The sequence below is a fragment of the Haliotis rufescens genome, unplaced genomic scaffold (genome assembly GCF_023055435.1).
Source record: "Haliotis rufescens isolate VD_foot unplaced genomic scaffold, xgHalRufe1.0.p SCAF_7, whole genome shotgun sequence".
Taxonomy (NCBI): domain Eukaryota; kingdom Metazoa; phylum Mollusca; class Gastropoda; order Lepetellida; family Haliotidae; genus Haliotis; species Haliotis rufescens.
The window spans coordinates 29,754,131-29,774,577 of NW_025964361.1; the positions used below are offsets into that span (position 1 = coordinate 29,754,131).

Below are 20,447 nucleotides of genomic sequence, written 5' to 3' on the forward strand. Positions count from 1 at the left end.
ACAGACGTAATGTTATTTACCTTGTAAATTCAATTTAACGTTTCACTGAACAATTACCCTATGGTCGAGAAGGTGATAGGGGAGAAAAGAGTGTTAGAAGGAAAAGGAAGCCCTTTGCAAAAATACCCAGAAACAACAATGATACTGGGGGTAAAAGGCTGAAGGATGTTTTTCTGTTTTCCTACATTCTTCCACCAACTGGAAGAAGCCAAAACCTATCAGAAGATCTGCTCCAACGCAACGAGATCAGGATCCGATCATCACCATGTTGTGTGCTTCCAAAAAAAGACGAGAAAACTTCAAAGCAGACGTGTCTGTGAAATTGAACATTCTCGAATGGCAAGAAAACAGAGAGGGGTTTACTGCCGTGCTAAAGGGGAGGCGGAATGAGCAGATAGATGCCAATTAGTACAATTCCGCCATGTTTTGCCGACTTTGCTGACTACATGCTGTTACGGCTAGAACTTTGTACTACTGGCTAAATGTATGACTAAAACAGATAGGTGTTATTACGCGCTAATACCAGGATCTCGTGTAACTAGAAATGGCGGTGTATGTTGACTTGCAGCTCAAGCATGAGTTATCACATGTTGAGCCTGAATGATCAGTGTGTCCCAGCCCACTATATCTTGTCTATAGGGATTCCACTCTCTGTACGAGTCGGTGATTGCGTAAAACACGCTTGCGTTACTTCCTTTCTCATACTGATCGTTCTCTACTGATAACATCTAACTGCATGGGAAATGAAAAATCATCAAATAAAGTACGAGTCAATTATTAGCTTTTACAGAATACCTAAATGCACGTTTACCCATAGGAAAAAGTAAATCAATCTGGTGAATAGTTTGAAAATTTATGTAATTACATTTTTATGATCTTCAGATAAGAAAACAAGCAAGAATCATATGAATCAATAAATCAATAAAACATCCCTATTGTTATGTTTGTTTGAAAGAATCATTCAAAATGATAAGGTTTCAATAATACATTAGAGAGCACTTGAATAGCTGACAGCAAACAATGAGAAATCCTCTGCTAATGTCTGAATTCACTGTTCTTTATACTTACTTACCATAATGACAATTGGTGTTCACACCAACACGCAAGTGTCATTCAGGAATGATAGTAACAGTCCCGATCAGCTGTACTAAATCTCTAAGTTTTCGATAAGTCTATAAGATGATTCTGATTGTGTGTGAGTGAGTGAGTGAGTGAGTGAGTGAGTGAGTGAGTGAGTGAGTGAGTGAGTGAGTTTGGTTTAATGCTGCTTTTAACAGTATTTCAGTAATATCACAGCATGTCTGCTTGATGATGGCAAACATAGCCATGCCTTAGACGTTTTCAACTTTGGTGAAATCCATGTACACAGGTATGGTGCTGACAAACCTTAATCAGGGCAAAACCGGGATTTGAACCCACCACCACTGGTGGGACGTAACAACTGTATTCCAGACAACTGTGCCCCTGATTGCAACAGAGAAACTGCTTCTCCCTCAAATGGCCAACCTCCATAAGATTTTTCATCCATGATGCTACAATAAAAGATGACCCTCCCAAGACACACATCCCAATTCCTAATTCGGGGGCAGTTGTCTAAGGTGCTGCAATTCACTCAGCAGAGTTGTGCCCCTTGGACGAACCAGTTTGGCACAGTGATGTTTCTAGGTGTGTCAGCACCACACCCATGCTTGTAGGTTTCATCAAAGTGGTAAACATCTGAGACCTTCATCACGTCAGGCTTTCCTCCCACATAAGCTGACACCCATGATATACCTGTAATGCTTTTTAAAGTGGCAACTCATTAACTCACTCCTATTTCTGGGCAAGACTGTCACAATATCCATTTTTTGAGGACCTTAATCAAACTTGCAAAATGGCCAAATTATTTTTTCACTGAAAATCACACTTATCATTCAAATCACAATAACCAAATAAATACCTTTACTTCCACATAATGGTTTATTTATTTTAAGTGACATCCAGACTTTTCAACAGAAGAAAACGTAATGTCCACTGGAACGTTTATAGTTCAAATGCTGCTTTGAGACCCAGGGCCTATTCAACAAGCATTTAAGTGCAATGAATAATCTTATTATAAAAGTAATGTTCTAGTATAGAAGATAGCAGAGTCCTCATATTGCTTTGTGAAACAGGTCCCACAGAAACAAAATGTACATGTTTAATAACATGAAAACAATTGATTGTATCCATGTAATTATCCCAATGACATTTCCAAAAAGTGCAGTTTGAAGATACTATACTTGTGTTTTGAGAAAATCATGTATCACCACATCAATGAACAATGACAATAATAATCATGATAATAAGATAACAAAATTTGCTGCTGCCACTGGATAGCAAGCCTGAAATGAACAACCAATAAACAGTGATATCTAAAGCATGCAACAATATGGAAAGCAATATCTCAATGACAACACACTGGCACAGCAACACTCCACCATGGCAAGAACCATATAGTGTCACAAACGGCAATCAGAGAATGTTATTTACATCTAGAGACACACTTGTGAGACTATATTCAATTCATGTCATGATCAAGTACAGTTTCATCTAAACAAAATGAACATGATGATTGATGATCAAACTAAACAGAAAAACATGAAGTTAAGCCCTGTTTACAACTAATCCTTCACTGAAGGCGCATAACTCAGAAACTATTACAGGTGGCATCAGTGATAGAGTAATCTGATTTTGTCAAAAGGGTAGATAACTCTGTGAAAGGGGAGATAACCACATTATTATTTCTCAAAATGGAAGAATACTGAAAGGGGAGACCCCCACAGGATATTTTTTTGAAAAGGTAGATAACTCTGTGAGAGGGGAGATAACCACATGGAAAGGGCAGAAAATCCTCAATGTAACATGCAAGATTGTAATTTTAAGATAATAATGGATATAATAATTTCAGTATGGCATTAAAAATTTCATAACTTGTTGATATGAATGAGGATGATGATGAGATGTGAAGATCAGAATTCAAAATTTACCTGTCCGACTATTTTGCCGCATTGGTAGTCGGTTATCTTCATCTGATTCAGACATGTGCAATCTATGGCGGTATTGATTGGGCATATTAATATCCTCGGGTGGCTGGGCATATACAACAGTCCCAGGCCTGAGGCCCGGATGGTACACACTGCCCAATGGGAGAGTTGTGGGCGGGGCATGCTCAATTTCATCATCGGACCCACTCATGTAACTATAGGCGCGAGCATGTCCGACTGGGTTGCCTCCGAGCGGGGACACTGCATGCTCATTAGGCGTTAAACCTAGGTGCAAATGAAAATATCACTAGCTAGATGCACAACAGTTTATTTTACAAATTAGCAATTAAACACTGTTCAATATCTGGGATGAAAGACATCCTAGATGTCAATTTCGAATGAAATAAACATCTTTATTTAGCATTGACAACTTACAACATGAAGCAGTAAAAGCATATTTATACTACGCTGTAATCGCAGAATTTATCTACATGGAGTAAAAGGGATGAGCCCATTATACACATCATCAAAGAGGGTCTACAGGGGGTACCTTAAATATAGCTATCTTCCAAATAATGGATTGTCCATACTTGACTTACATATGTTGAGGTCATTTCAGAGCTAATTGCCAGCTGTGATGGGTGGAACTACAATCATCAGTAATCTGGTTCCAGCCCATTTTTTCAACTTTAATAATGGTTCAACATATTTTTTTCTACTTTAAAGTAACCCCTGCAAGGCCTCATTGCTCTACTGGCTGTCGTTGCATTGTTAGCAAAACATGCCAAGGAGTCACAAATTCTAATGACACCTGGCTTATTGCTGTAAAAATAAGGTTGTATTGTTATTTGTAGATTTAAGAAAGATTAATGAATATTTCATTCTAAATATGATAACAAATTTCAAATTACTAAACCAAAGCAACGGCATCCAGTTGACTGATCAGTTACATAGGCATGAGAGACGCTCCAGTAAAATAGAATAAAAGCAGGCTTAAAATAGAAACATTCAACACCTCAGAAACACGTACATGTAAATAATTTATGTTTGCAATGCAATAAGTTTCAATGACAACATACATGAAATGATTAAAAGCAATTATCAGCTGATTCAATCAAGCAAAGCAAATTAAACACAGGTGCAGTTTCAAGCAGGCAAGTAGGGTATACAAAAACGTGTGATACAAGGAGGAGAAGATACTGTGATAGTGGTTGTTAATAATTGACTGACAGGTAATTAAACATACAGCCCAGTTAGACACCTATCAATCTCAATCAGCTGATTGAAAGGTGGAGATATTGACACGTGAAGCATAAGAACATGATTAAAGCATGCAACATGTGGCTGGAACAAGTTCTCACACTGAGGAAAGTCATGTAGTCATAACAGCTGGGACTCCAATAAGAACATTCAAAATATCAACGTACAGAATGGTTCCTAGAAATTGGAATTTTGCAACCACTATGATGTGACAAAGAATCTGGGAAAGTTGACACATATTCATCCAAGTTGCACATTGTAACCACTTGATATAACTTGCAATAGCCTCTTATAATAATACAGGTGACCTTTCCTAGCATCCTTTCCCAAAACCTAGAACAAGTCATACCAAAAACATCACGTAAACAAACATGAGACCTGTAGCTTTGTGAAATAGTTCTGTGAAAAACGGAAGCAAGTACAACTATAGTCAGAAATAGAAACAGGCAGCAAAGAACTGTGCAATGTCTTGACTACATATCCAATAAAAGGGACCCTAATTGCTTCACCAAAGAACTTGCACATCTAGACAAACCATTTTCATCAAATCAGCCATTGTGTGAAACAATCTATTTCATGTGAGATGATCCTGAAGTCAAATGCTGAATAAATTAATCTTTATTAATATTTCCTCAAGCCACAGGATGAGACACAGATATAACCTTCTATTGAAATGAAAAAAAATAATTTTCATTATTTCACCGGACCACTAAAAGTAACACTCATATGATCCTCAAGTCAATCAGTCGCCCAATATAGCAATGTTGAGTGTTATATTTCATTGGACAATCTCCAATCATGGCCTGCGACATCTCCAATAAGCACTGGCATCAGCCACCTCTATCGAGCTGCTGCCCTTCCCTGGGTGTATACAGATCATGTTAACCAAGACATGACTAATACGGTCTCTGCGATTTGGGCACATCTTTCAGAAAGCGGGGTATGAAGTTCTACCTCTCGTTGGGCCAAATATCACTACAGATCACCAGAAATTATTTACCCGTGAGACTTTAAGTAATTTTCGTTGTCATTCAATTGATCTTCATGGGGATTGCTTTTATCACTGCAATCGGACAGTATGACCATCTGATATATTGCATTCCCTACGAAACACGATTATAACGACACACTGTACACGGATGATCCCCAAACACTAATGAAAACATTACGCAGACAAGGAATCGACTGACAAAGTGGCCTATGGTGGATTGGTTGAAAATTCACAGGGTGAGATTTGATCCGGACAGTCAAACACTGAAGCTTTCTTGATTGCAAAACACTTTCCTTAATTTAAACCTCATTGACAAGATAAACCATCAACAAATTTAATTCTTGAGGGATTTCCAACTCCACCCAATCTCTCAGCCCAAGCGACCCTGTTTCTTTTCACTAAAGGCACCGTAATACCCGTGATTAGCACAGTTCATGATAATGAATTAATTCAACAGTCTTTGTCTACTGCACACGTAATACCCTACAGCCACCCTTGGCTGTAATTCAATAATGAGGAGTCAAAAATATCGACACAGGATTTAGACCCACTCCAGCCTTTGTCAGTCACAGACAAGATGGCGACAGAAGCATCTCCAACTCCTTCAGCACCAAAGTTAGAATGGAGGATGTGTTGCCGGTACACACATCCAAACACCCCCAAACAAATGAGTACACCCAAACTTTCATAATGACTTGTGAATCCTCTGTCACTAAATGTGGGATTGGGAGCAAGGAAGGGATGAAGGGAGGTTGCGTTGGGGTTGTTGAGTGGTTCAAGCAATTGGTGGTCTCATTGTTTTGTTTTTTGTTGTTGTTGTATAAAGCCACACTCAGCAATATTCCACCTATATGGTGGCGGTCTGTAAATAATCAAATCTGGACCAGACAATCCAGTGACTGACATCATGACCATTGATCCACACAATTGGATGGAATACGCTGACATGCATCAACCAAGTCAGTGAGCCTGACCACCTGATCCCGTTAGTCACCTCTTACGACAAGCATAGTCGCCATTTACGGCAAGTATGGGTTGCTGAAGACCTATTCTACCCTGGATCTTCACAGGAAGCTAGTTACATTGAACACTGGTTTGACCAGGTCATGGACACCACTTGTTCAGCATATAATTGGTGTCCCTGCTGGGACAAGGAAAGAATACGACCAAAAACAGTCTCGAAAAATATCTCCCTCAAAGTAACATTTTAACCAAACCATGAGAACATTTCAAACAACTAACATACATAAGAAAAACAAAATTCATCATCCAAAAAAACAGGGCGGTGGGTTAGTCTAGTGGTTAAAGCATTTGCTCAGTTACCTCAAAGACCCAGGTTCGATTCCCCACATGGGTACAATGTGTAAAGCCAATATTTGGTGTCTCCTGCCACGATACTGCTGGAATATTGTTAAACACTGCATAAAACAGTTCTCACTCACTCATCCCCAAACCTTACCACATCTATAACTTAATACATCAAATGTCGCCAAGACTTACTCCAGTAAAAGATGACTCATAACAAAATACACAAATAACATTCTTTCATAAACACCAAACATCTATATCACCCAACGTACATCATTCAACCACCTTTGACAAAATTCTCAAGAATTTTTTGGACAGTTTTGACAAACAAACTTCATAATACACACTCAAATAAAATGTTAGTTTGTTCACGCCTCTTACCCCACATTGCTGCCTGAAGATTTCCTGCACAATATATTAAAAGTAAACAGCCCCTTTTATCAATCTGGCTCTTATAAAAGGTTATCTCAGCCCTTTTTATGCCTGCCTGTCATGTTGCTACTGACATTTTGCCTTAACAAGTACTCTCCTGGACCCTAATAAGTTGTTACAAGCCCTTAGGCTGGGCCCCTTAATTCAAGATTCTTATAAAAACTTGAGATATTGAAAGCCTTGAGGAATATGTCCCCTGTTATGTTCTCAAAGCAAACCTCAACAGCTTAAGCTGACAATGTATGTCCCCTAACCAGCCCTCATTAAGGCTTTCAGTCATTTTAGTTTAGTTACACAAACACTTTAACATAATTTTATTCTTGTGGTTTTCATTGTTTTTTTTATCTTTTGACATGCAACAAATGTGATGCTTGCAATTTCTGTAATTTTATTCTCTCTGACTTGTAATTATAATGAAAAAAAAAACCCGCTTTACTTTCCTTTCATAAAAATACATAAATGTAACAAATTTTTAAAGGACATTTAAAATGTGACATTAATGTTCAAACGTATTCGTGGTGATCCAAGCCATGGACATATTTATGTTCCAACATGTCTCACCACACCAGACATCTCGCCAAAAACATCCCCGTTTATATCCTTTTAAGATATTGAAAAACATATCTTTTTGCGGACACATTAAAAAACCCTATGTAAACTAATAATGACAGGATCTGGAATCTTTTATGGATGATGTAACACACATTTTTATCAAATTTCTACACAGGATGAACAATATTGTCATATTTTGAGGAAAGAACCCAACAAAAACAACTGGGAAAATCGAGCTCATCTTGAAGTAATCAGACTCTCAAAGATCTTTGAAGACAAGGTGCTGGTTACAAAACACTGCTCAAATCACTGGCATTCAAACAGTCACCTAACATGAAACCGGAAATTCTCTTTAGAGAGACATTGGCAGTACCATAATTTTCGAGACTACACTGAAACCCCTGCTAGGTTGTGCTAATAAGATCACCATAATCGTTGTTTAAAGACATTACTAGTTATGGGTTAAACCATTTGGTGAGGTTAGTTGTGAGGTTAACAGATTGTAGATCCTATGTTTATAGATATAACTAGTTGTGAGGTTAACAGATTGTAGATCCTATGTTTATAGATATAACTAGTTGTGAGGTTAACAGATTGTAGATCCTATGTTTTTAGATATAACTAGTTGTGAGGTAAACTGTTTGAAGATCCTATGTGTATAGATATAACTAGTTGTGAGGTTAACAGTTTGTAGATCTTATGTTTATAGATATAACTAGTTGTGAGGTAAACTGTTTGTAGATCCTATGTGTATAGATATACCTAGTTGTGAGGTAAACTGTTTGTAGATCATATGTTTATAGATATTACTTGTCGTTGGGCAAACCAGTTGGTGTTCATAGATAGATTACTTGCTGCAGAGGAAGTTGTATGTTTTCAACAAACATCAAGAAATGAAGGACAAGTTCATCTTTTGGTGATAGCATATTTCATACATGACTTGACAATTTTCAATTTGTTGTCGTGTGAAGTCATGTAATCTCTCAAAAAAAGATCATTACATATTTTGACACTTTATTGACATGATATTTGATGGTGAAAGATGTTATCTTAAAGACCATTACCATGTGCAAACTTTCAAAAAGATCATGTTCAGAAAAGGTAGGTCTCATGAAGGATGTTTTATGACTGGTGTGATGTTCTTCAAACAGATTCCATATGATGTCATGACATTAATTTGAATTGTTGATTGAGCTGGTAACCACATAAACTATGAACATGTGTGAATTTTCTTGAGTATAGTGTGCACCCCCCTCTATTGGATTCAGTATTTTTACAAACTTTTTTTTGAATATTATGCCCAGAAAAAATTTACTCCGTACCCCTTCAGCAAATTTCAGTAAACGAACGGGTGATACGTAACTTGGTCAGTACAAATTTAAAATTTGAGATAAAAAATCACCAGACATGATGATTTAACGTTTAAATTGTATTTTTTGTTCTGCTAAGCATTGTTTTACATCCGTGGATTAAGATTACCTTGTGTATTTTCTTGTAAACTAAGCTGGACACAGCAATGAGCTGTACACACGTTTTCTTGGAATCTACCGGTGATTCAGTTAAAACTTACCCAATGATATAACTTTAAAGGATTTTGATGCAAGGATCCGGAAAAATTGTATCTGAAACTATTTTTTTATCGGGAACAATATATTCCAATGTCTTGTTATTTTAGTTGCAGCTTTTACTAAAAATAATTAAAATAATAATGATCATTTTGCATACTTCAGTATGGATTTGTTGACATGGTATTTCCCGTGTTATGTGCTCAGGGTAATGTCTTTGCGTTGGGGGAAAATGCACACCCCTTCCACACAGCTGTGTTTTGTTTTTTAAAAAGTGCGCACTATACTCAAGAAAATATGGTATGGTTATAAATTTGAAATTTAAATGTACACAACATTTTGAACATTTCCTAAACATTATCTTCATGTACCTGTGAAAACACCCATATAATTCCTGACACTCTCCTGATACGTACACAAGATTTGATTATGACATCTGCCAACTCAAGTTCATTCAAGTGTTTGAAGTGTTAAGTGTTTGAAGGAAAGTACTACCAAATGTTGAAAGACAGAGTTACATGCCCCTATAATAGTGTATTGTTCCCGATATTCACCTGGAAACACTTGTGGTGTTGTCAAGCCTGGGGCTGAAGATAATTCTATCTAGGAATGTGACAACTATCAACTCTCCCTCTCTTCCATGCAGGTGTTGAGACTATCAGACCAGCCCCCATTACACCACTGACCTTTCCCTAAACCTAGGTCTACGGCCAAAATTGCCTATTTTTGTTCATCACTGACAAATAACTAGTATTTGTGTCCATCAAAGTGAGAGAGAAACTACAGGATGAACCGATCACAATTACTGAGACGTACATTTACTGAAATCTAACATCTGTGTACATACCAGTGCAAATCGTATGGAGCCATATATTGTGTATACTTATTGGGTTCAATCTCAGATTTTGTTTCCTCACAAAAAATGTCATATTTATTTCTGAAATATCATAATCCTAAACTCTAACAGTCATTATGTATATGTTTGAAACTTGATCTTTGAAAAATGTAAAACTCATTTGATGAATTATATTTCATATGCATTAATAATATCAATGTCCAAACTTCGGAAACTTTGTTGAAAAAAAAGCAGATTCTTAAAATTACTTTAAACCATAGACATATTTCAGCGTGAACTTAATGTTTCATTGCTTTTCGTGACAACTAACAATTATCTTTATGACAGGAAATCACAGTATTTTCCATTACAATGTAAAGATTTTCTTGCAAGAAAAATCCTAAATTGACTGGCATATTAAACAAAAATCACTTTAAAATTCTCTTTCAGAAATAACCTCCTTCCTCTGCCCTTTAAAAATCCTGTCATCTAATTTATTGGAAAAAATGGTGTTTTTAGTGACACACTGAATGTGTCATAAGCAGATATGTCAAATGCTTTAGAATCACGAGTAATTTCACAATAATGTCCATGTTCACTAAATGGCCCCTCAGGTAGGAAGGCAGTTATTTTCACCTCAACCCAAGGGCAATTCCCTTTGTGAAATAAACAACCAACCATGTCAATTTCGACTCGGAAAGTTCTAAATTACACTTGCAACTGTTGATACAAGCACAGCAATGATGTTAGGTTCCATGGCCGGATTTCCCACAATGACTGACACTTGCCTGTGAACCCGAGATGAATTCTAGATAATTGTCCTCTTGCATACCTGTAGAAAATAGCACACTAAACCCGAAACACTTCCTATTGGGGAAGAGCGTAATTATCTATTTCAAACCGATGTATGCCAGAGCAATTGAAATATCATGTACAATTGGCCTGAATTTCCGGCGCAAGTCTGTGTATTGAAATACTGAATGTGGCCTACGATCTCATGTGTGATCTATCACAAGACCTAGGGCCCAAGTCAACACCAAAACTCAGATTTACAACTTATTATAAGTCAAACAGCATTTAGCTTCCTTCATCGGACAGATTTGGAATTTACGTGCACTTGCCGATTCTCTTAAGAGATTGTCGTCTTCCCACCCACATGTCAGCGGCGTGCTACTGTATACATTTTATGTCCGAAACCCATTAGGCAGCCAAAGTGAAAAGTTCTGTACTGTTGAAAATTACCTAACAACACACACACGTAACGCTGCACAGGTTCAATAGATGCAATAGAGTGTGAAGGCGAACACTTGTGTACTTAAAAGCAGCAAATATATTTGAGATTTCTTCTACCACCGAAGAACAATAAACAAGTGATGTTGTCAGGAAAAATATCAATTAACGATCATTGAATGGTGGCCTTTGTAAAACCATTATCAAGTACGACTGTTTAAGGGAGTTCTATTATCCTCCTTCCATATGTTTGCAAACTTAACTGTCCGCCATTCACAGAAAGATCTAATTGTGCGAAAAGTTAACAGAAATGTTCAATTCAATCAGAGATGAAATTGAGTAAGAAGAATGACGAGATATTTCAGTCACAATCCATACAGTAAATGTATCAGTAATTGCATGGTGTTGACACAGTTTACAAAAATCTGCGTTCAGAATAAAGTGGGAATTTTATTATATGTTTCCATTGCAAAACTTGATCAAATATATGGTGTATACCCATCAGTGTAAATAGTGGATTCTGTACCGTAACGATCAGATTCGATGTTACCATCTATACCTTTCAAGAACATATCCCCCTTGAGGTCTCTGCATTGAGATTCCGTACTTCCAAACATAATGTTGGGAAAGTGTGACAACGTATGTCAACACAATCTCGGAGTAAAACGGGAGAATTAAAGAAATCATACCAATCACGACTCCTGAATAAACATCAGTCATCTAGAGATTTGAATACAATTAAAAATTTCAACGAAATGAAAAACCTTTCTCGGTTTTGAAAGGTTAAATCCATTATAACCAGTAATTTGAAACTTGAAGTATAAGATCAACACATGATAACGTAACATGTATCAAGATATGTGCTTTTTGGAATGCAATTCAGAAACGTAACTTTTGGAAGGAAGAATATTCCAATCATTCCAGCAATGAAGATTGGGGATTGGGGTTGCTGAACAGCCTGAGGGGGGGGGAGACACCAGGGTATTTGTCTGTTTTTATGGATAGTTGATGAAATGGGGGTTTAACACTGAAAAGCTTATTGCAGTTACATGGCGACGTGTTTGCATGTATGTGTGTCTGCTTGAACTTTTCCAGACTATTGATGGTTTTATAGTGTTAGCCCACTGAAATCCCATGCCAGATTTTAACTTGAATACGGCACTTAGACAAGACCAGTATACAGACTCGAGACAACTAGTCCTTGTTTAATCACAATAATACTGAGTGACGGGCAGGGGAAGAACATCGTCATCGTCATTGTCACCATAACCATCAGAACAGTTATTTCTCAAAGTAGATTTTTATCCACGACTGTACTAACATTACCACCACAAATACTAATATCATGTGACCCTTCAATTTATTTTTCAATATTTGCACTACCAAAAATCATGAATAGTGTCAATATATTCGCAATAAAATATCCACTTCTATTGTATTTGTTTAAATGCCAGCCACGTTTGCACTGTGCTGCTCACAGCTTTCCTCCTTGCCCTCCATGTCAGATTTGTCCCTTCACCTACACCTATCCCACATCAACATACATCAAACTACTTCAATAAATCCCACAAAGCACAACTGTACATCCAAAATCAAAATTAATGCTATGTCATCCTAAACCCCAGCTCCATCTACTACGACACGCACAGGAAATATTTTTCCCCCGAGGGGCAAAGATTGAGTGACTGATGAAAAAACTATGGTGAAACGTGGTTAGGAAATGGTCTGATATCCTGGCCTAAAATGGACAAGTACCAGCGAAACGGACTTAGTGGGAACAATATGGAGGAACCTGCTTGCATGTTAGCATTCCAGGAAGATTACCACTCCTAACCACTTCGTTTCCTGTACCCAGAAAGCTTTCTCCACCACTTCTCGAAACAGGAATGAACAGAAGCATAGCCACATCAGAAATATGTTCCAATCAGAGTTTGCCTGATGCCAATTCGTTTGTTGTGTCCCTTGCGAACAGGAAGACCTTGCGAGATTTCAATCCTGCTCCACATTGGAATTCTCCATAACAAATCGTCAGTTGGTTGAAGGGTCACGTTTGTTGGAAAGCATCTTACCAGCATAGGGCCGAGGTATTCATCACTGTGTCAGTGTTTCTTCATCATTTGGACAAGAAAAACAGATTCCATAAATTGATGAGTTTGAACGGCCAGTACAGATACGGTCATTTAAACCTTAGTCATTAGATCATTACAAATGAAAGACTTCACATATTTCAATTTCTAATGCTGTCTCCTATGACATTTTTCAATTGTCATTCAATTATCAGAGTTCAAGGAACGAAGAAATCAATGCACTAGATCACAGTTGTGACATTAAATGTAGTTTATGTCAATATTGGGGACACAAACTGATCAAATATGTACATATTATATTTTTATCTCAAGAATTCTCAATCCATGTTGATACTGCTTACTCATAACAACCACCTTTACTACAGCAGTTATAAAAAGATAATTCAAGCATGCTTCTAAAAATGTTAAACCTGAACAATTTCAAACAAGGATATATGGATCAAAATGGAAATAATTTCGGCCTGGATTTGTGTCTGGACATTTGACAAAATTCAAAATACCTACCCTCCCAACCAATTCAAAGTAATATTCCACCACAAATGACACTGAACTAAGAACATGAATGAAAAGTTTGGCCAATTTCATATCTAATCAGAATATACAGTAATATCAATAGTCTGCCTTCTTGATCAAATGGAGTGGTGGGCTAGCCTAGTGGTTCAAGCACTCGTTCACCATGCCAAAGGCCTGGGTTCGATTCCTGACATGGGTACAGTGTGTGAGTGATTTTTTGTTTTTACGACACTTTCAGCAATATTCCAGCAATATAACGGCAGGGGACACCAGAAATGAGCTTCACACATGATTCCCATGTCGGGAATCAAACCCAGGTCCTCGGTATGACTAGCAAACGTCTTAACCACTAGGCTACCTGACGGCACTGGGTACAGGGTGTAAATCCAATTTCTAGTGTCCCCCGTGGTGATAAAAGATGTGTTAAACCATACTCACTAACAATAGTTCAAACAATACCTGCGACGCTGGGCTTTTTAATTGCCAAGATAACCTCCCGCAGAAAATTATTCAGTCTAATCATGCACTCCAAAAGTCAGTAAACCTTTGGGTTTTTGGATCTTGTTTTCCAAATTTAAATTGAAATTTCAACCTGAGTGATAACAAGCATTTAAATTTCCCACAGGATTGAACTTTTCCATTTATTTTTACAGCTAAAAACTACTTCATGTTTTTTACTGACGGAACAAAAAGATAAAGATTTCAAGTGCACTAATTCAAGACATGCCTAGAAATACCAATCTCGCTTAACTAGCTTAACTTCACCCAAAAGTGTCCCATTACCGACCAATCACACCCAAGCTTAAATCACAGGAGCCTTTGTCGACCAATAGAAATGCTCGATAAGTAAGCCGACACTCTGCTGGCGTTCATCCTAACATGTCCCGTCATGCCTAAAGTGTGAATTTTAATCATTAAAGCAAAGAATCATAGGCAAATATCATGTGTTCCTTAAAATACAACTGGACTTTTTAAAACTATTTCTGTAATCATGTTCTCTCAGTTGGCAAATAACGCCAAAGTGGATGACTATAATGCTTGCACGTCAAGTCATACAAAGAACAATTTCTTTTATTTATATTCAGTCATACTGAATTAGACAGAATCAGACTTTTTAAATAATTGTTAACAGAAGTTTTATGATGTATAATAATTATATATTGGGTTAGACAAAGGATCAGACTATTTCAAAATTATTATAAGAATTTCAAAAATGGAAAAAGTTATATTCTAATTGTGTATACTGGTATATTCATTTAGACAGAGGATCATTCTATTCCATAATCATTAATAGAAATTTTATAATGTATAATTATATATTCAGTTCGACAAAATATCAGGCTATTTTAAAATTCTGACAAGAACTTTTAAAAAGCATATAACTGCCAGATAGTATTTGGGGATACTATTATATTCTATCTGTGTATGCTGTTACATTCTAATAGCCATTCAATTAGACGATTCTTGAAAGATAAGCTTACAACTATTCACCTTATCATCCCACTTTCTGATTCATCAATAAAATCTCTGCTGTGACTTCCACATACACACTCACACAGTGTATTCCCACAGAGAGCCAGCCACAGGATATAACCGATAGGATGAAACATAAACCAGTATGTGTTTACACAAGAACAATCAGCCGCAGGTCTGTACATGACAATGTAACAGTGAAGAGACGGAGTCCGCTTGCCAGTTTTTCAGACACACAAAAAAACTACCATCAGTGATTAATATATTCAAGACCTAAATGCCCTCGCGTAATGTGAAATTGTACAATAACGGGTGAATATATTTCCCAAATCCTGTGGGAGAAAAAACCTGTTTACTTTCTTTGAAATAGTAATGAATCAACAGGGACAGTCATTGCCGTGGTTCGCATCCATTCCTCATAGGACGACAGAACGATGGAGATACTACTTTTCTTGTACCACTCAAAACAAACAATCCCTGGCAACTGTTCCCAAACAATCTGGTTAGTACAGTTAGGCTGTTGCAGAATGGAGGCTTCGGAACGAATTAACAAGAGAGGTGTCCAGCCGTTCCACAGCTCGCGACTGTATATACAACCAGCTTACCCAAACACAATACAGTTACATTGATTTTTATGTCAAGGTATGTTCACAGGCTTTTTCTCTTATTTGTCTTTGGCTAATACGGCATTCTCAAAGATATAGAATCATCATAGGAATTGAGTCCTGTTTTTGACAAACCAACCTAATGATGCCTACTTGGGCTATATATTGTGGTGATGAATCAATTTTCACAAACACTTGTCGAATCTTACTCAAAAACAGGATACAGGAACTTGATACACATTTCAAGGGATGACGTTTTCTCTTTTTAGCAAATACGTTAGCGATTTGTTCCTTTGAAACACCAAGTCTTGATCAGCTGTGAAACCATCATGAACAAGGCTATCAGTTTACACATCGATCATACTCCCTGTACCGATTCCACATTCCCACACATTGATCAAAGTTGTACATGAAATATCCAAAATGAGTCAAAATAGCCAAAATATGGGACAATTCAGAGACAGCTAAGGCATCACAATCGCAGAATTCAATTGCATTAATCCAGTGAAACTGAGTTTGACAAACAGGTGGTCCCAAGAAATTACACTGCACTGGCGGCCTTTCCCATAAGTCCTGGACAGAGAGAGCAATTTGCCCCTTTAATGAGAGTAGCATCCCCTGGCCGTGGACTGCATGTGTGTTTTAGTGGGAATATCAACAACGCTTTATTACATTGTACTGGGTAACATTCACCATCCGTAGTAATCTAGCCAGAGCTGTAACCAACCAGTTACCACCATGTCCACACAGAAGACAGCAAGGCTGTGCCATCTTTATTAACGGTTTGCCTTGGCGCTCAATATTGACCAAAAAAAACGGGACAACATAATCCTCTTAGAAGAACACATTCCAAAAGACAATAAAGATGAGGAATGATGACAAGAGATGTATTTAATATGCAACTGACTGTTTAACATCACCTTTCATTTATATAACATCAGCCAACTGACTATATAACATCACCTTTCATTTATATAACATCAGCCAACTGACTATATAACGTCACCTTTCATTTATATAACATCAGCCAAATGACTATATAATATCACTTTTCATTTATATAACATCAGCCAACTGACTAAATAACATCACCTTTCATTTATATAACATCAGCCAACTGACTAAATAACATCACCTTTCATTTATATAACATCAGCCAACTGACTAAATAACATCACCTTTCATTAATATAACATCAGCCAACTGACTTTATAATATCAAACTGACTATATAACATCCTCCAACTGCATCTATAACACCCCAAACTGGATATATAACATTGCCCAACTGGCCATAGAACATCATTCAACTGGCTGTATAACACCAAACCAGCTATATAACACCAAACAGGATATATATACACCAAACCAGCTATATAACATCACACATCTGCCTATATAACACCAAACTAGCTTTATAACATCACCAAACTGGCTATATAACACCAAACAAGATGTATAACATCACCCAATTGGCTATATAACATCACCCAACTGACTATATAACACCCAACTAGCTATATAACATCACCCAACTAGCTATATGACATCACCCAACTGGCTTTATAACACCCAACTAGCTATATGACATCACCCAACTGACTATATAACACCCAACTAGCTATATAACATCACCCAACTAGCAATATGACATCACCCAACTAGCTATATAACATCACCCAAATAGCAATATAACATCACCCAACTAGCTATATAACATCACCCAACTTTCTATGTAACATCACCAAACTGGCTATGTAACATCACCAAACTGGCTATATAACATCACCAAACTGGCTATATAACATCACCAAACTGGCTATATAACATCACCAAACTGGCTATATAACATCACCAAACTGGCTATATAACACCAAACTGGCTATATAACATCACCAAACTGGCAATATAACACCACCAAACTGGCAATATAACACCAAACTGGCTATATAACATCACCAAACTGGCTATATAACATCACCAAACTGGCTATATAACATCACCCAACTGGCTATATAACATCACCAAACTGGCTATATAACATCACCAAACTGGCTATAAAACATCACCCAACTGGCAATATAACACCAAACTGGCTATATAACATCACCAAACTGGCTCTAAAACATCACCAAACTGGCTATATAACATCACCAAACCGGCTATAAAACACAGCACCCCCCTAACTCAACTCCATACTTTCTGCACAGTGTTACAAGAGTGTGACGTGAGTTCCGGATATTCCCAGACTACTGCCTCAGTGCTGTTAGGTGACAAAGTTAAGAGTGTCAGTGAATGAAGAGGATCACATGCCAAGTTCTAAGATTTTTAACTCACCTAGTCCCGCTAATTTTTTATCGTGATGGGCAATCTTGACTTCTTCGTAAGGACGCAGATTATCATCTGAGTGGAAGTCTTCGTCGGAGGAACTGCATGTTTGGCTTCCACGATTTTTCATGCGTGTGCGCCGCTGTATCCGCGGTTGTTGCTTGATACGGTCCATCCCGCATGTGCAGTGGTCACTTCATCTCACTGGAATCAAAACATTAAAAAGTTGGAGTTAAAAAAATGAAATGAACTATGATTCACTCAAATTATGAGAGTCAATATCACAATCAGACTTCAAAAGTCACTCTTCTTTGCTCTTTGACCAGTGAGGTTTTGGCTGCAGCGATTCCATGTTTCATCTACAGACTCATTAGAAACACTTGTCAGAGCATTTTCCTGGTTATTGGCAAAATAAAGTGACGGGACCAAGACACGCATGGCATCATGTGGATTATGTTGCCTTCAAAAATCCCATTTCGTTGATGATTTCAACTTTTTGATTACCCGTTGCAATAACTGAAGCATGGCTACATTGAAATGCAACAATTTTTTTCTGTTTCTGTGTGTAAGGTTAATATCAATCAATGTTGTATCAATACAAAGTTCCTGGCGTACAGCATCATCTTAAAGGATGACAAGCCGTGAACTGTCGATGCACACTTAATTTTATCACTATACAAGTTATTAAGTGACTTGTGTCAGTATCCAGTAACAATGACAGGCAAGGGGTGTTGACAGGTTACTTGTTAAAAAAAACCACACCAAACAATAGCTGCTTTTGTAGTTGAAAAACATTCACGTGTGACGATGTGCCAACCCACCTCTTTGGCCAGCTATTACATAATCAAATGCTGGCATCGACTCATGAATTACCCATGAATCACCATGATAGATCTGACAATATAAAACTCGGATCAATATGCCTGTCTACAGCTCCAAATACGGGCTGCGTAATCAACAAATAATCTGCTAGCACTCAACAGCATGCTGCCCACAGCCAACAATGTTTGTGTTTACAACAGCGCAGTGCTGAGTGAGTGAGTGAGTTAAAATTTAATATCACATTGGCATTATATAACGAGGATGGTGAGTGATCGAGGCAACATGTCTGGGCCTGTACATGACAACGCTAGTGTTATTATGCCTGGTATGGGAAAAATTGTAGTCAAAGATGAAAGCTACATATCTATAATATTGGTGTACATTTACATTCAATGTGATCATAGATGAATAATAACAGTATTTCAGTAATATGAGAGCATGTCAGTTTAATATGGAAGGAAAGCCTAACTCACATGAATCTGGTTTTATGCCACTTCAAGCATTATTACAGAAATTTCACAGCAGGGGACACCAGAAATGGGCATTAACCCAGGCCTTTGGCGTGACAAGTAAATTCATGAACCACTCAGCCATCCCACCACACTGACTATTCCATGAAACCAACAAGCACAAGTATTCTATCAAACCAAGGGTGATGGTCAGGAGAGTTAGTCATTCTTCCTTACAGCCGACATTAGCATCAACTATTCCTCAAGGAAGTGACTGCAAACACAAGGGCACAAGGAACCCTGACCTCCCCACAGTGTTTGTTGTTAAACGCCACACTCAGCAATATTCCAGCTACATGACGACAGTCTGTAAATAATCGAGTCTTGACCAGACAATCCAGTGATTGATATCATGAGCATTGATCCACGCAATTGGAATACAATGACATGCATCAACCAAGTCAGGAGGCTTGACCAACTGATCCCGTTAGTCGCCTCTTACGGCAAGCATGGGTTGCTGAAGACCTATTCTAACCCAGATCTTCATGATTCTCCCCACAGTGAGAATCGTGTTGAACAGGTATACAAAATAACCAACCCCATGCCGTGTGACTTGCTCATTGCAAGCAGTTGAGAATCTGCAATATGCAATACGCCTCTGTTGGCTCTAGCTTTCATGTTGAACTTGAACATCAGTCCACCATGAACATCAGCAACATGAACATGTTTATTCAATTACAATGACCAACACATTTTTCCTAGGGTAGCCTTAACCATTTCTCCCGAAGCCCATACTGTGAATGTCCTACACACAAATTTCAATCCTACACAACTCCTGTCGATCTGTGTAACTTGTGTTGGAGAAACAGATAACCAATGAACATTTTAAGAGAGGAATCAAACACAAGCATGCTTTGAAAAATGACGGATCAACCCTCAAGAATTTCAAAGAAAAACTTCAAAACTTAATCTCTCAAAGTTTTTAGATGGCAA

General features: G+C 37.6%; 1 protein-coding gene across 14 annotated transcripts in view; it reads right to left on the reverse strand.

Moving 5' to 3' along the window:
• Window positions 1-20,447, reverse strand: part of LOC124148126 (teneurin-m-like) — a 393,541-nt gene that overhangs the window by 105,078 nt on the left and 268,016 nt on the right. For all 14 annotated transcript variants that reach the window (XM_046519084.2, XM_046519082.2, XM_048387909.1 and 11 more), the window contains 2 exons: window positions 18,193-18,387; window positions 3,009-3,290 (listed from right to left, as the gene is read on the reverse strand). In XM_046519084.2, the coding sequence (XP_046375040.1) occupies window positions 3,009-3,290; window positions 18,193-18,358 (448 nt within the window). In that variant the 5' untranslated portion in view covers window positions 18,359-18,387. The remainder of the gene's footprint in view (window positions 1-3,008; window positions 3,291-18,192; window positions 18,388-20,447) is intronic.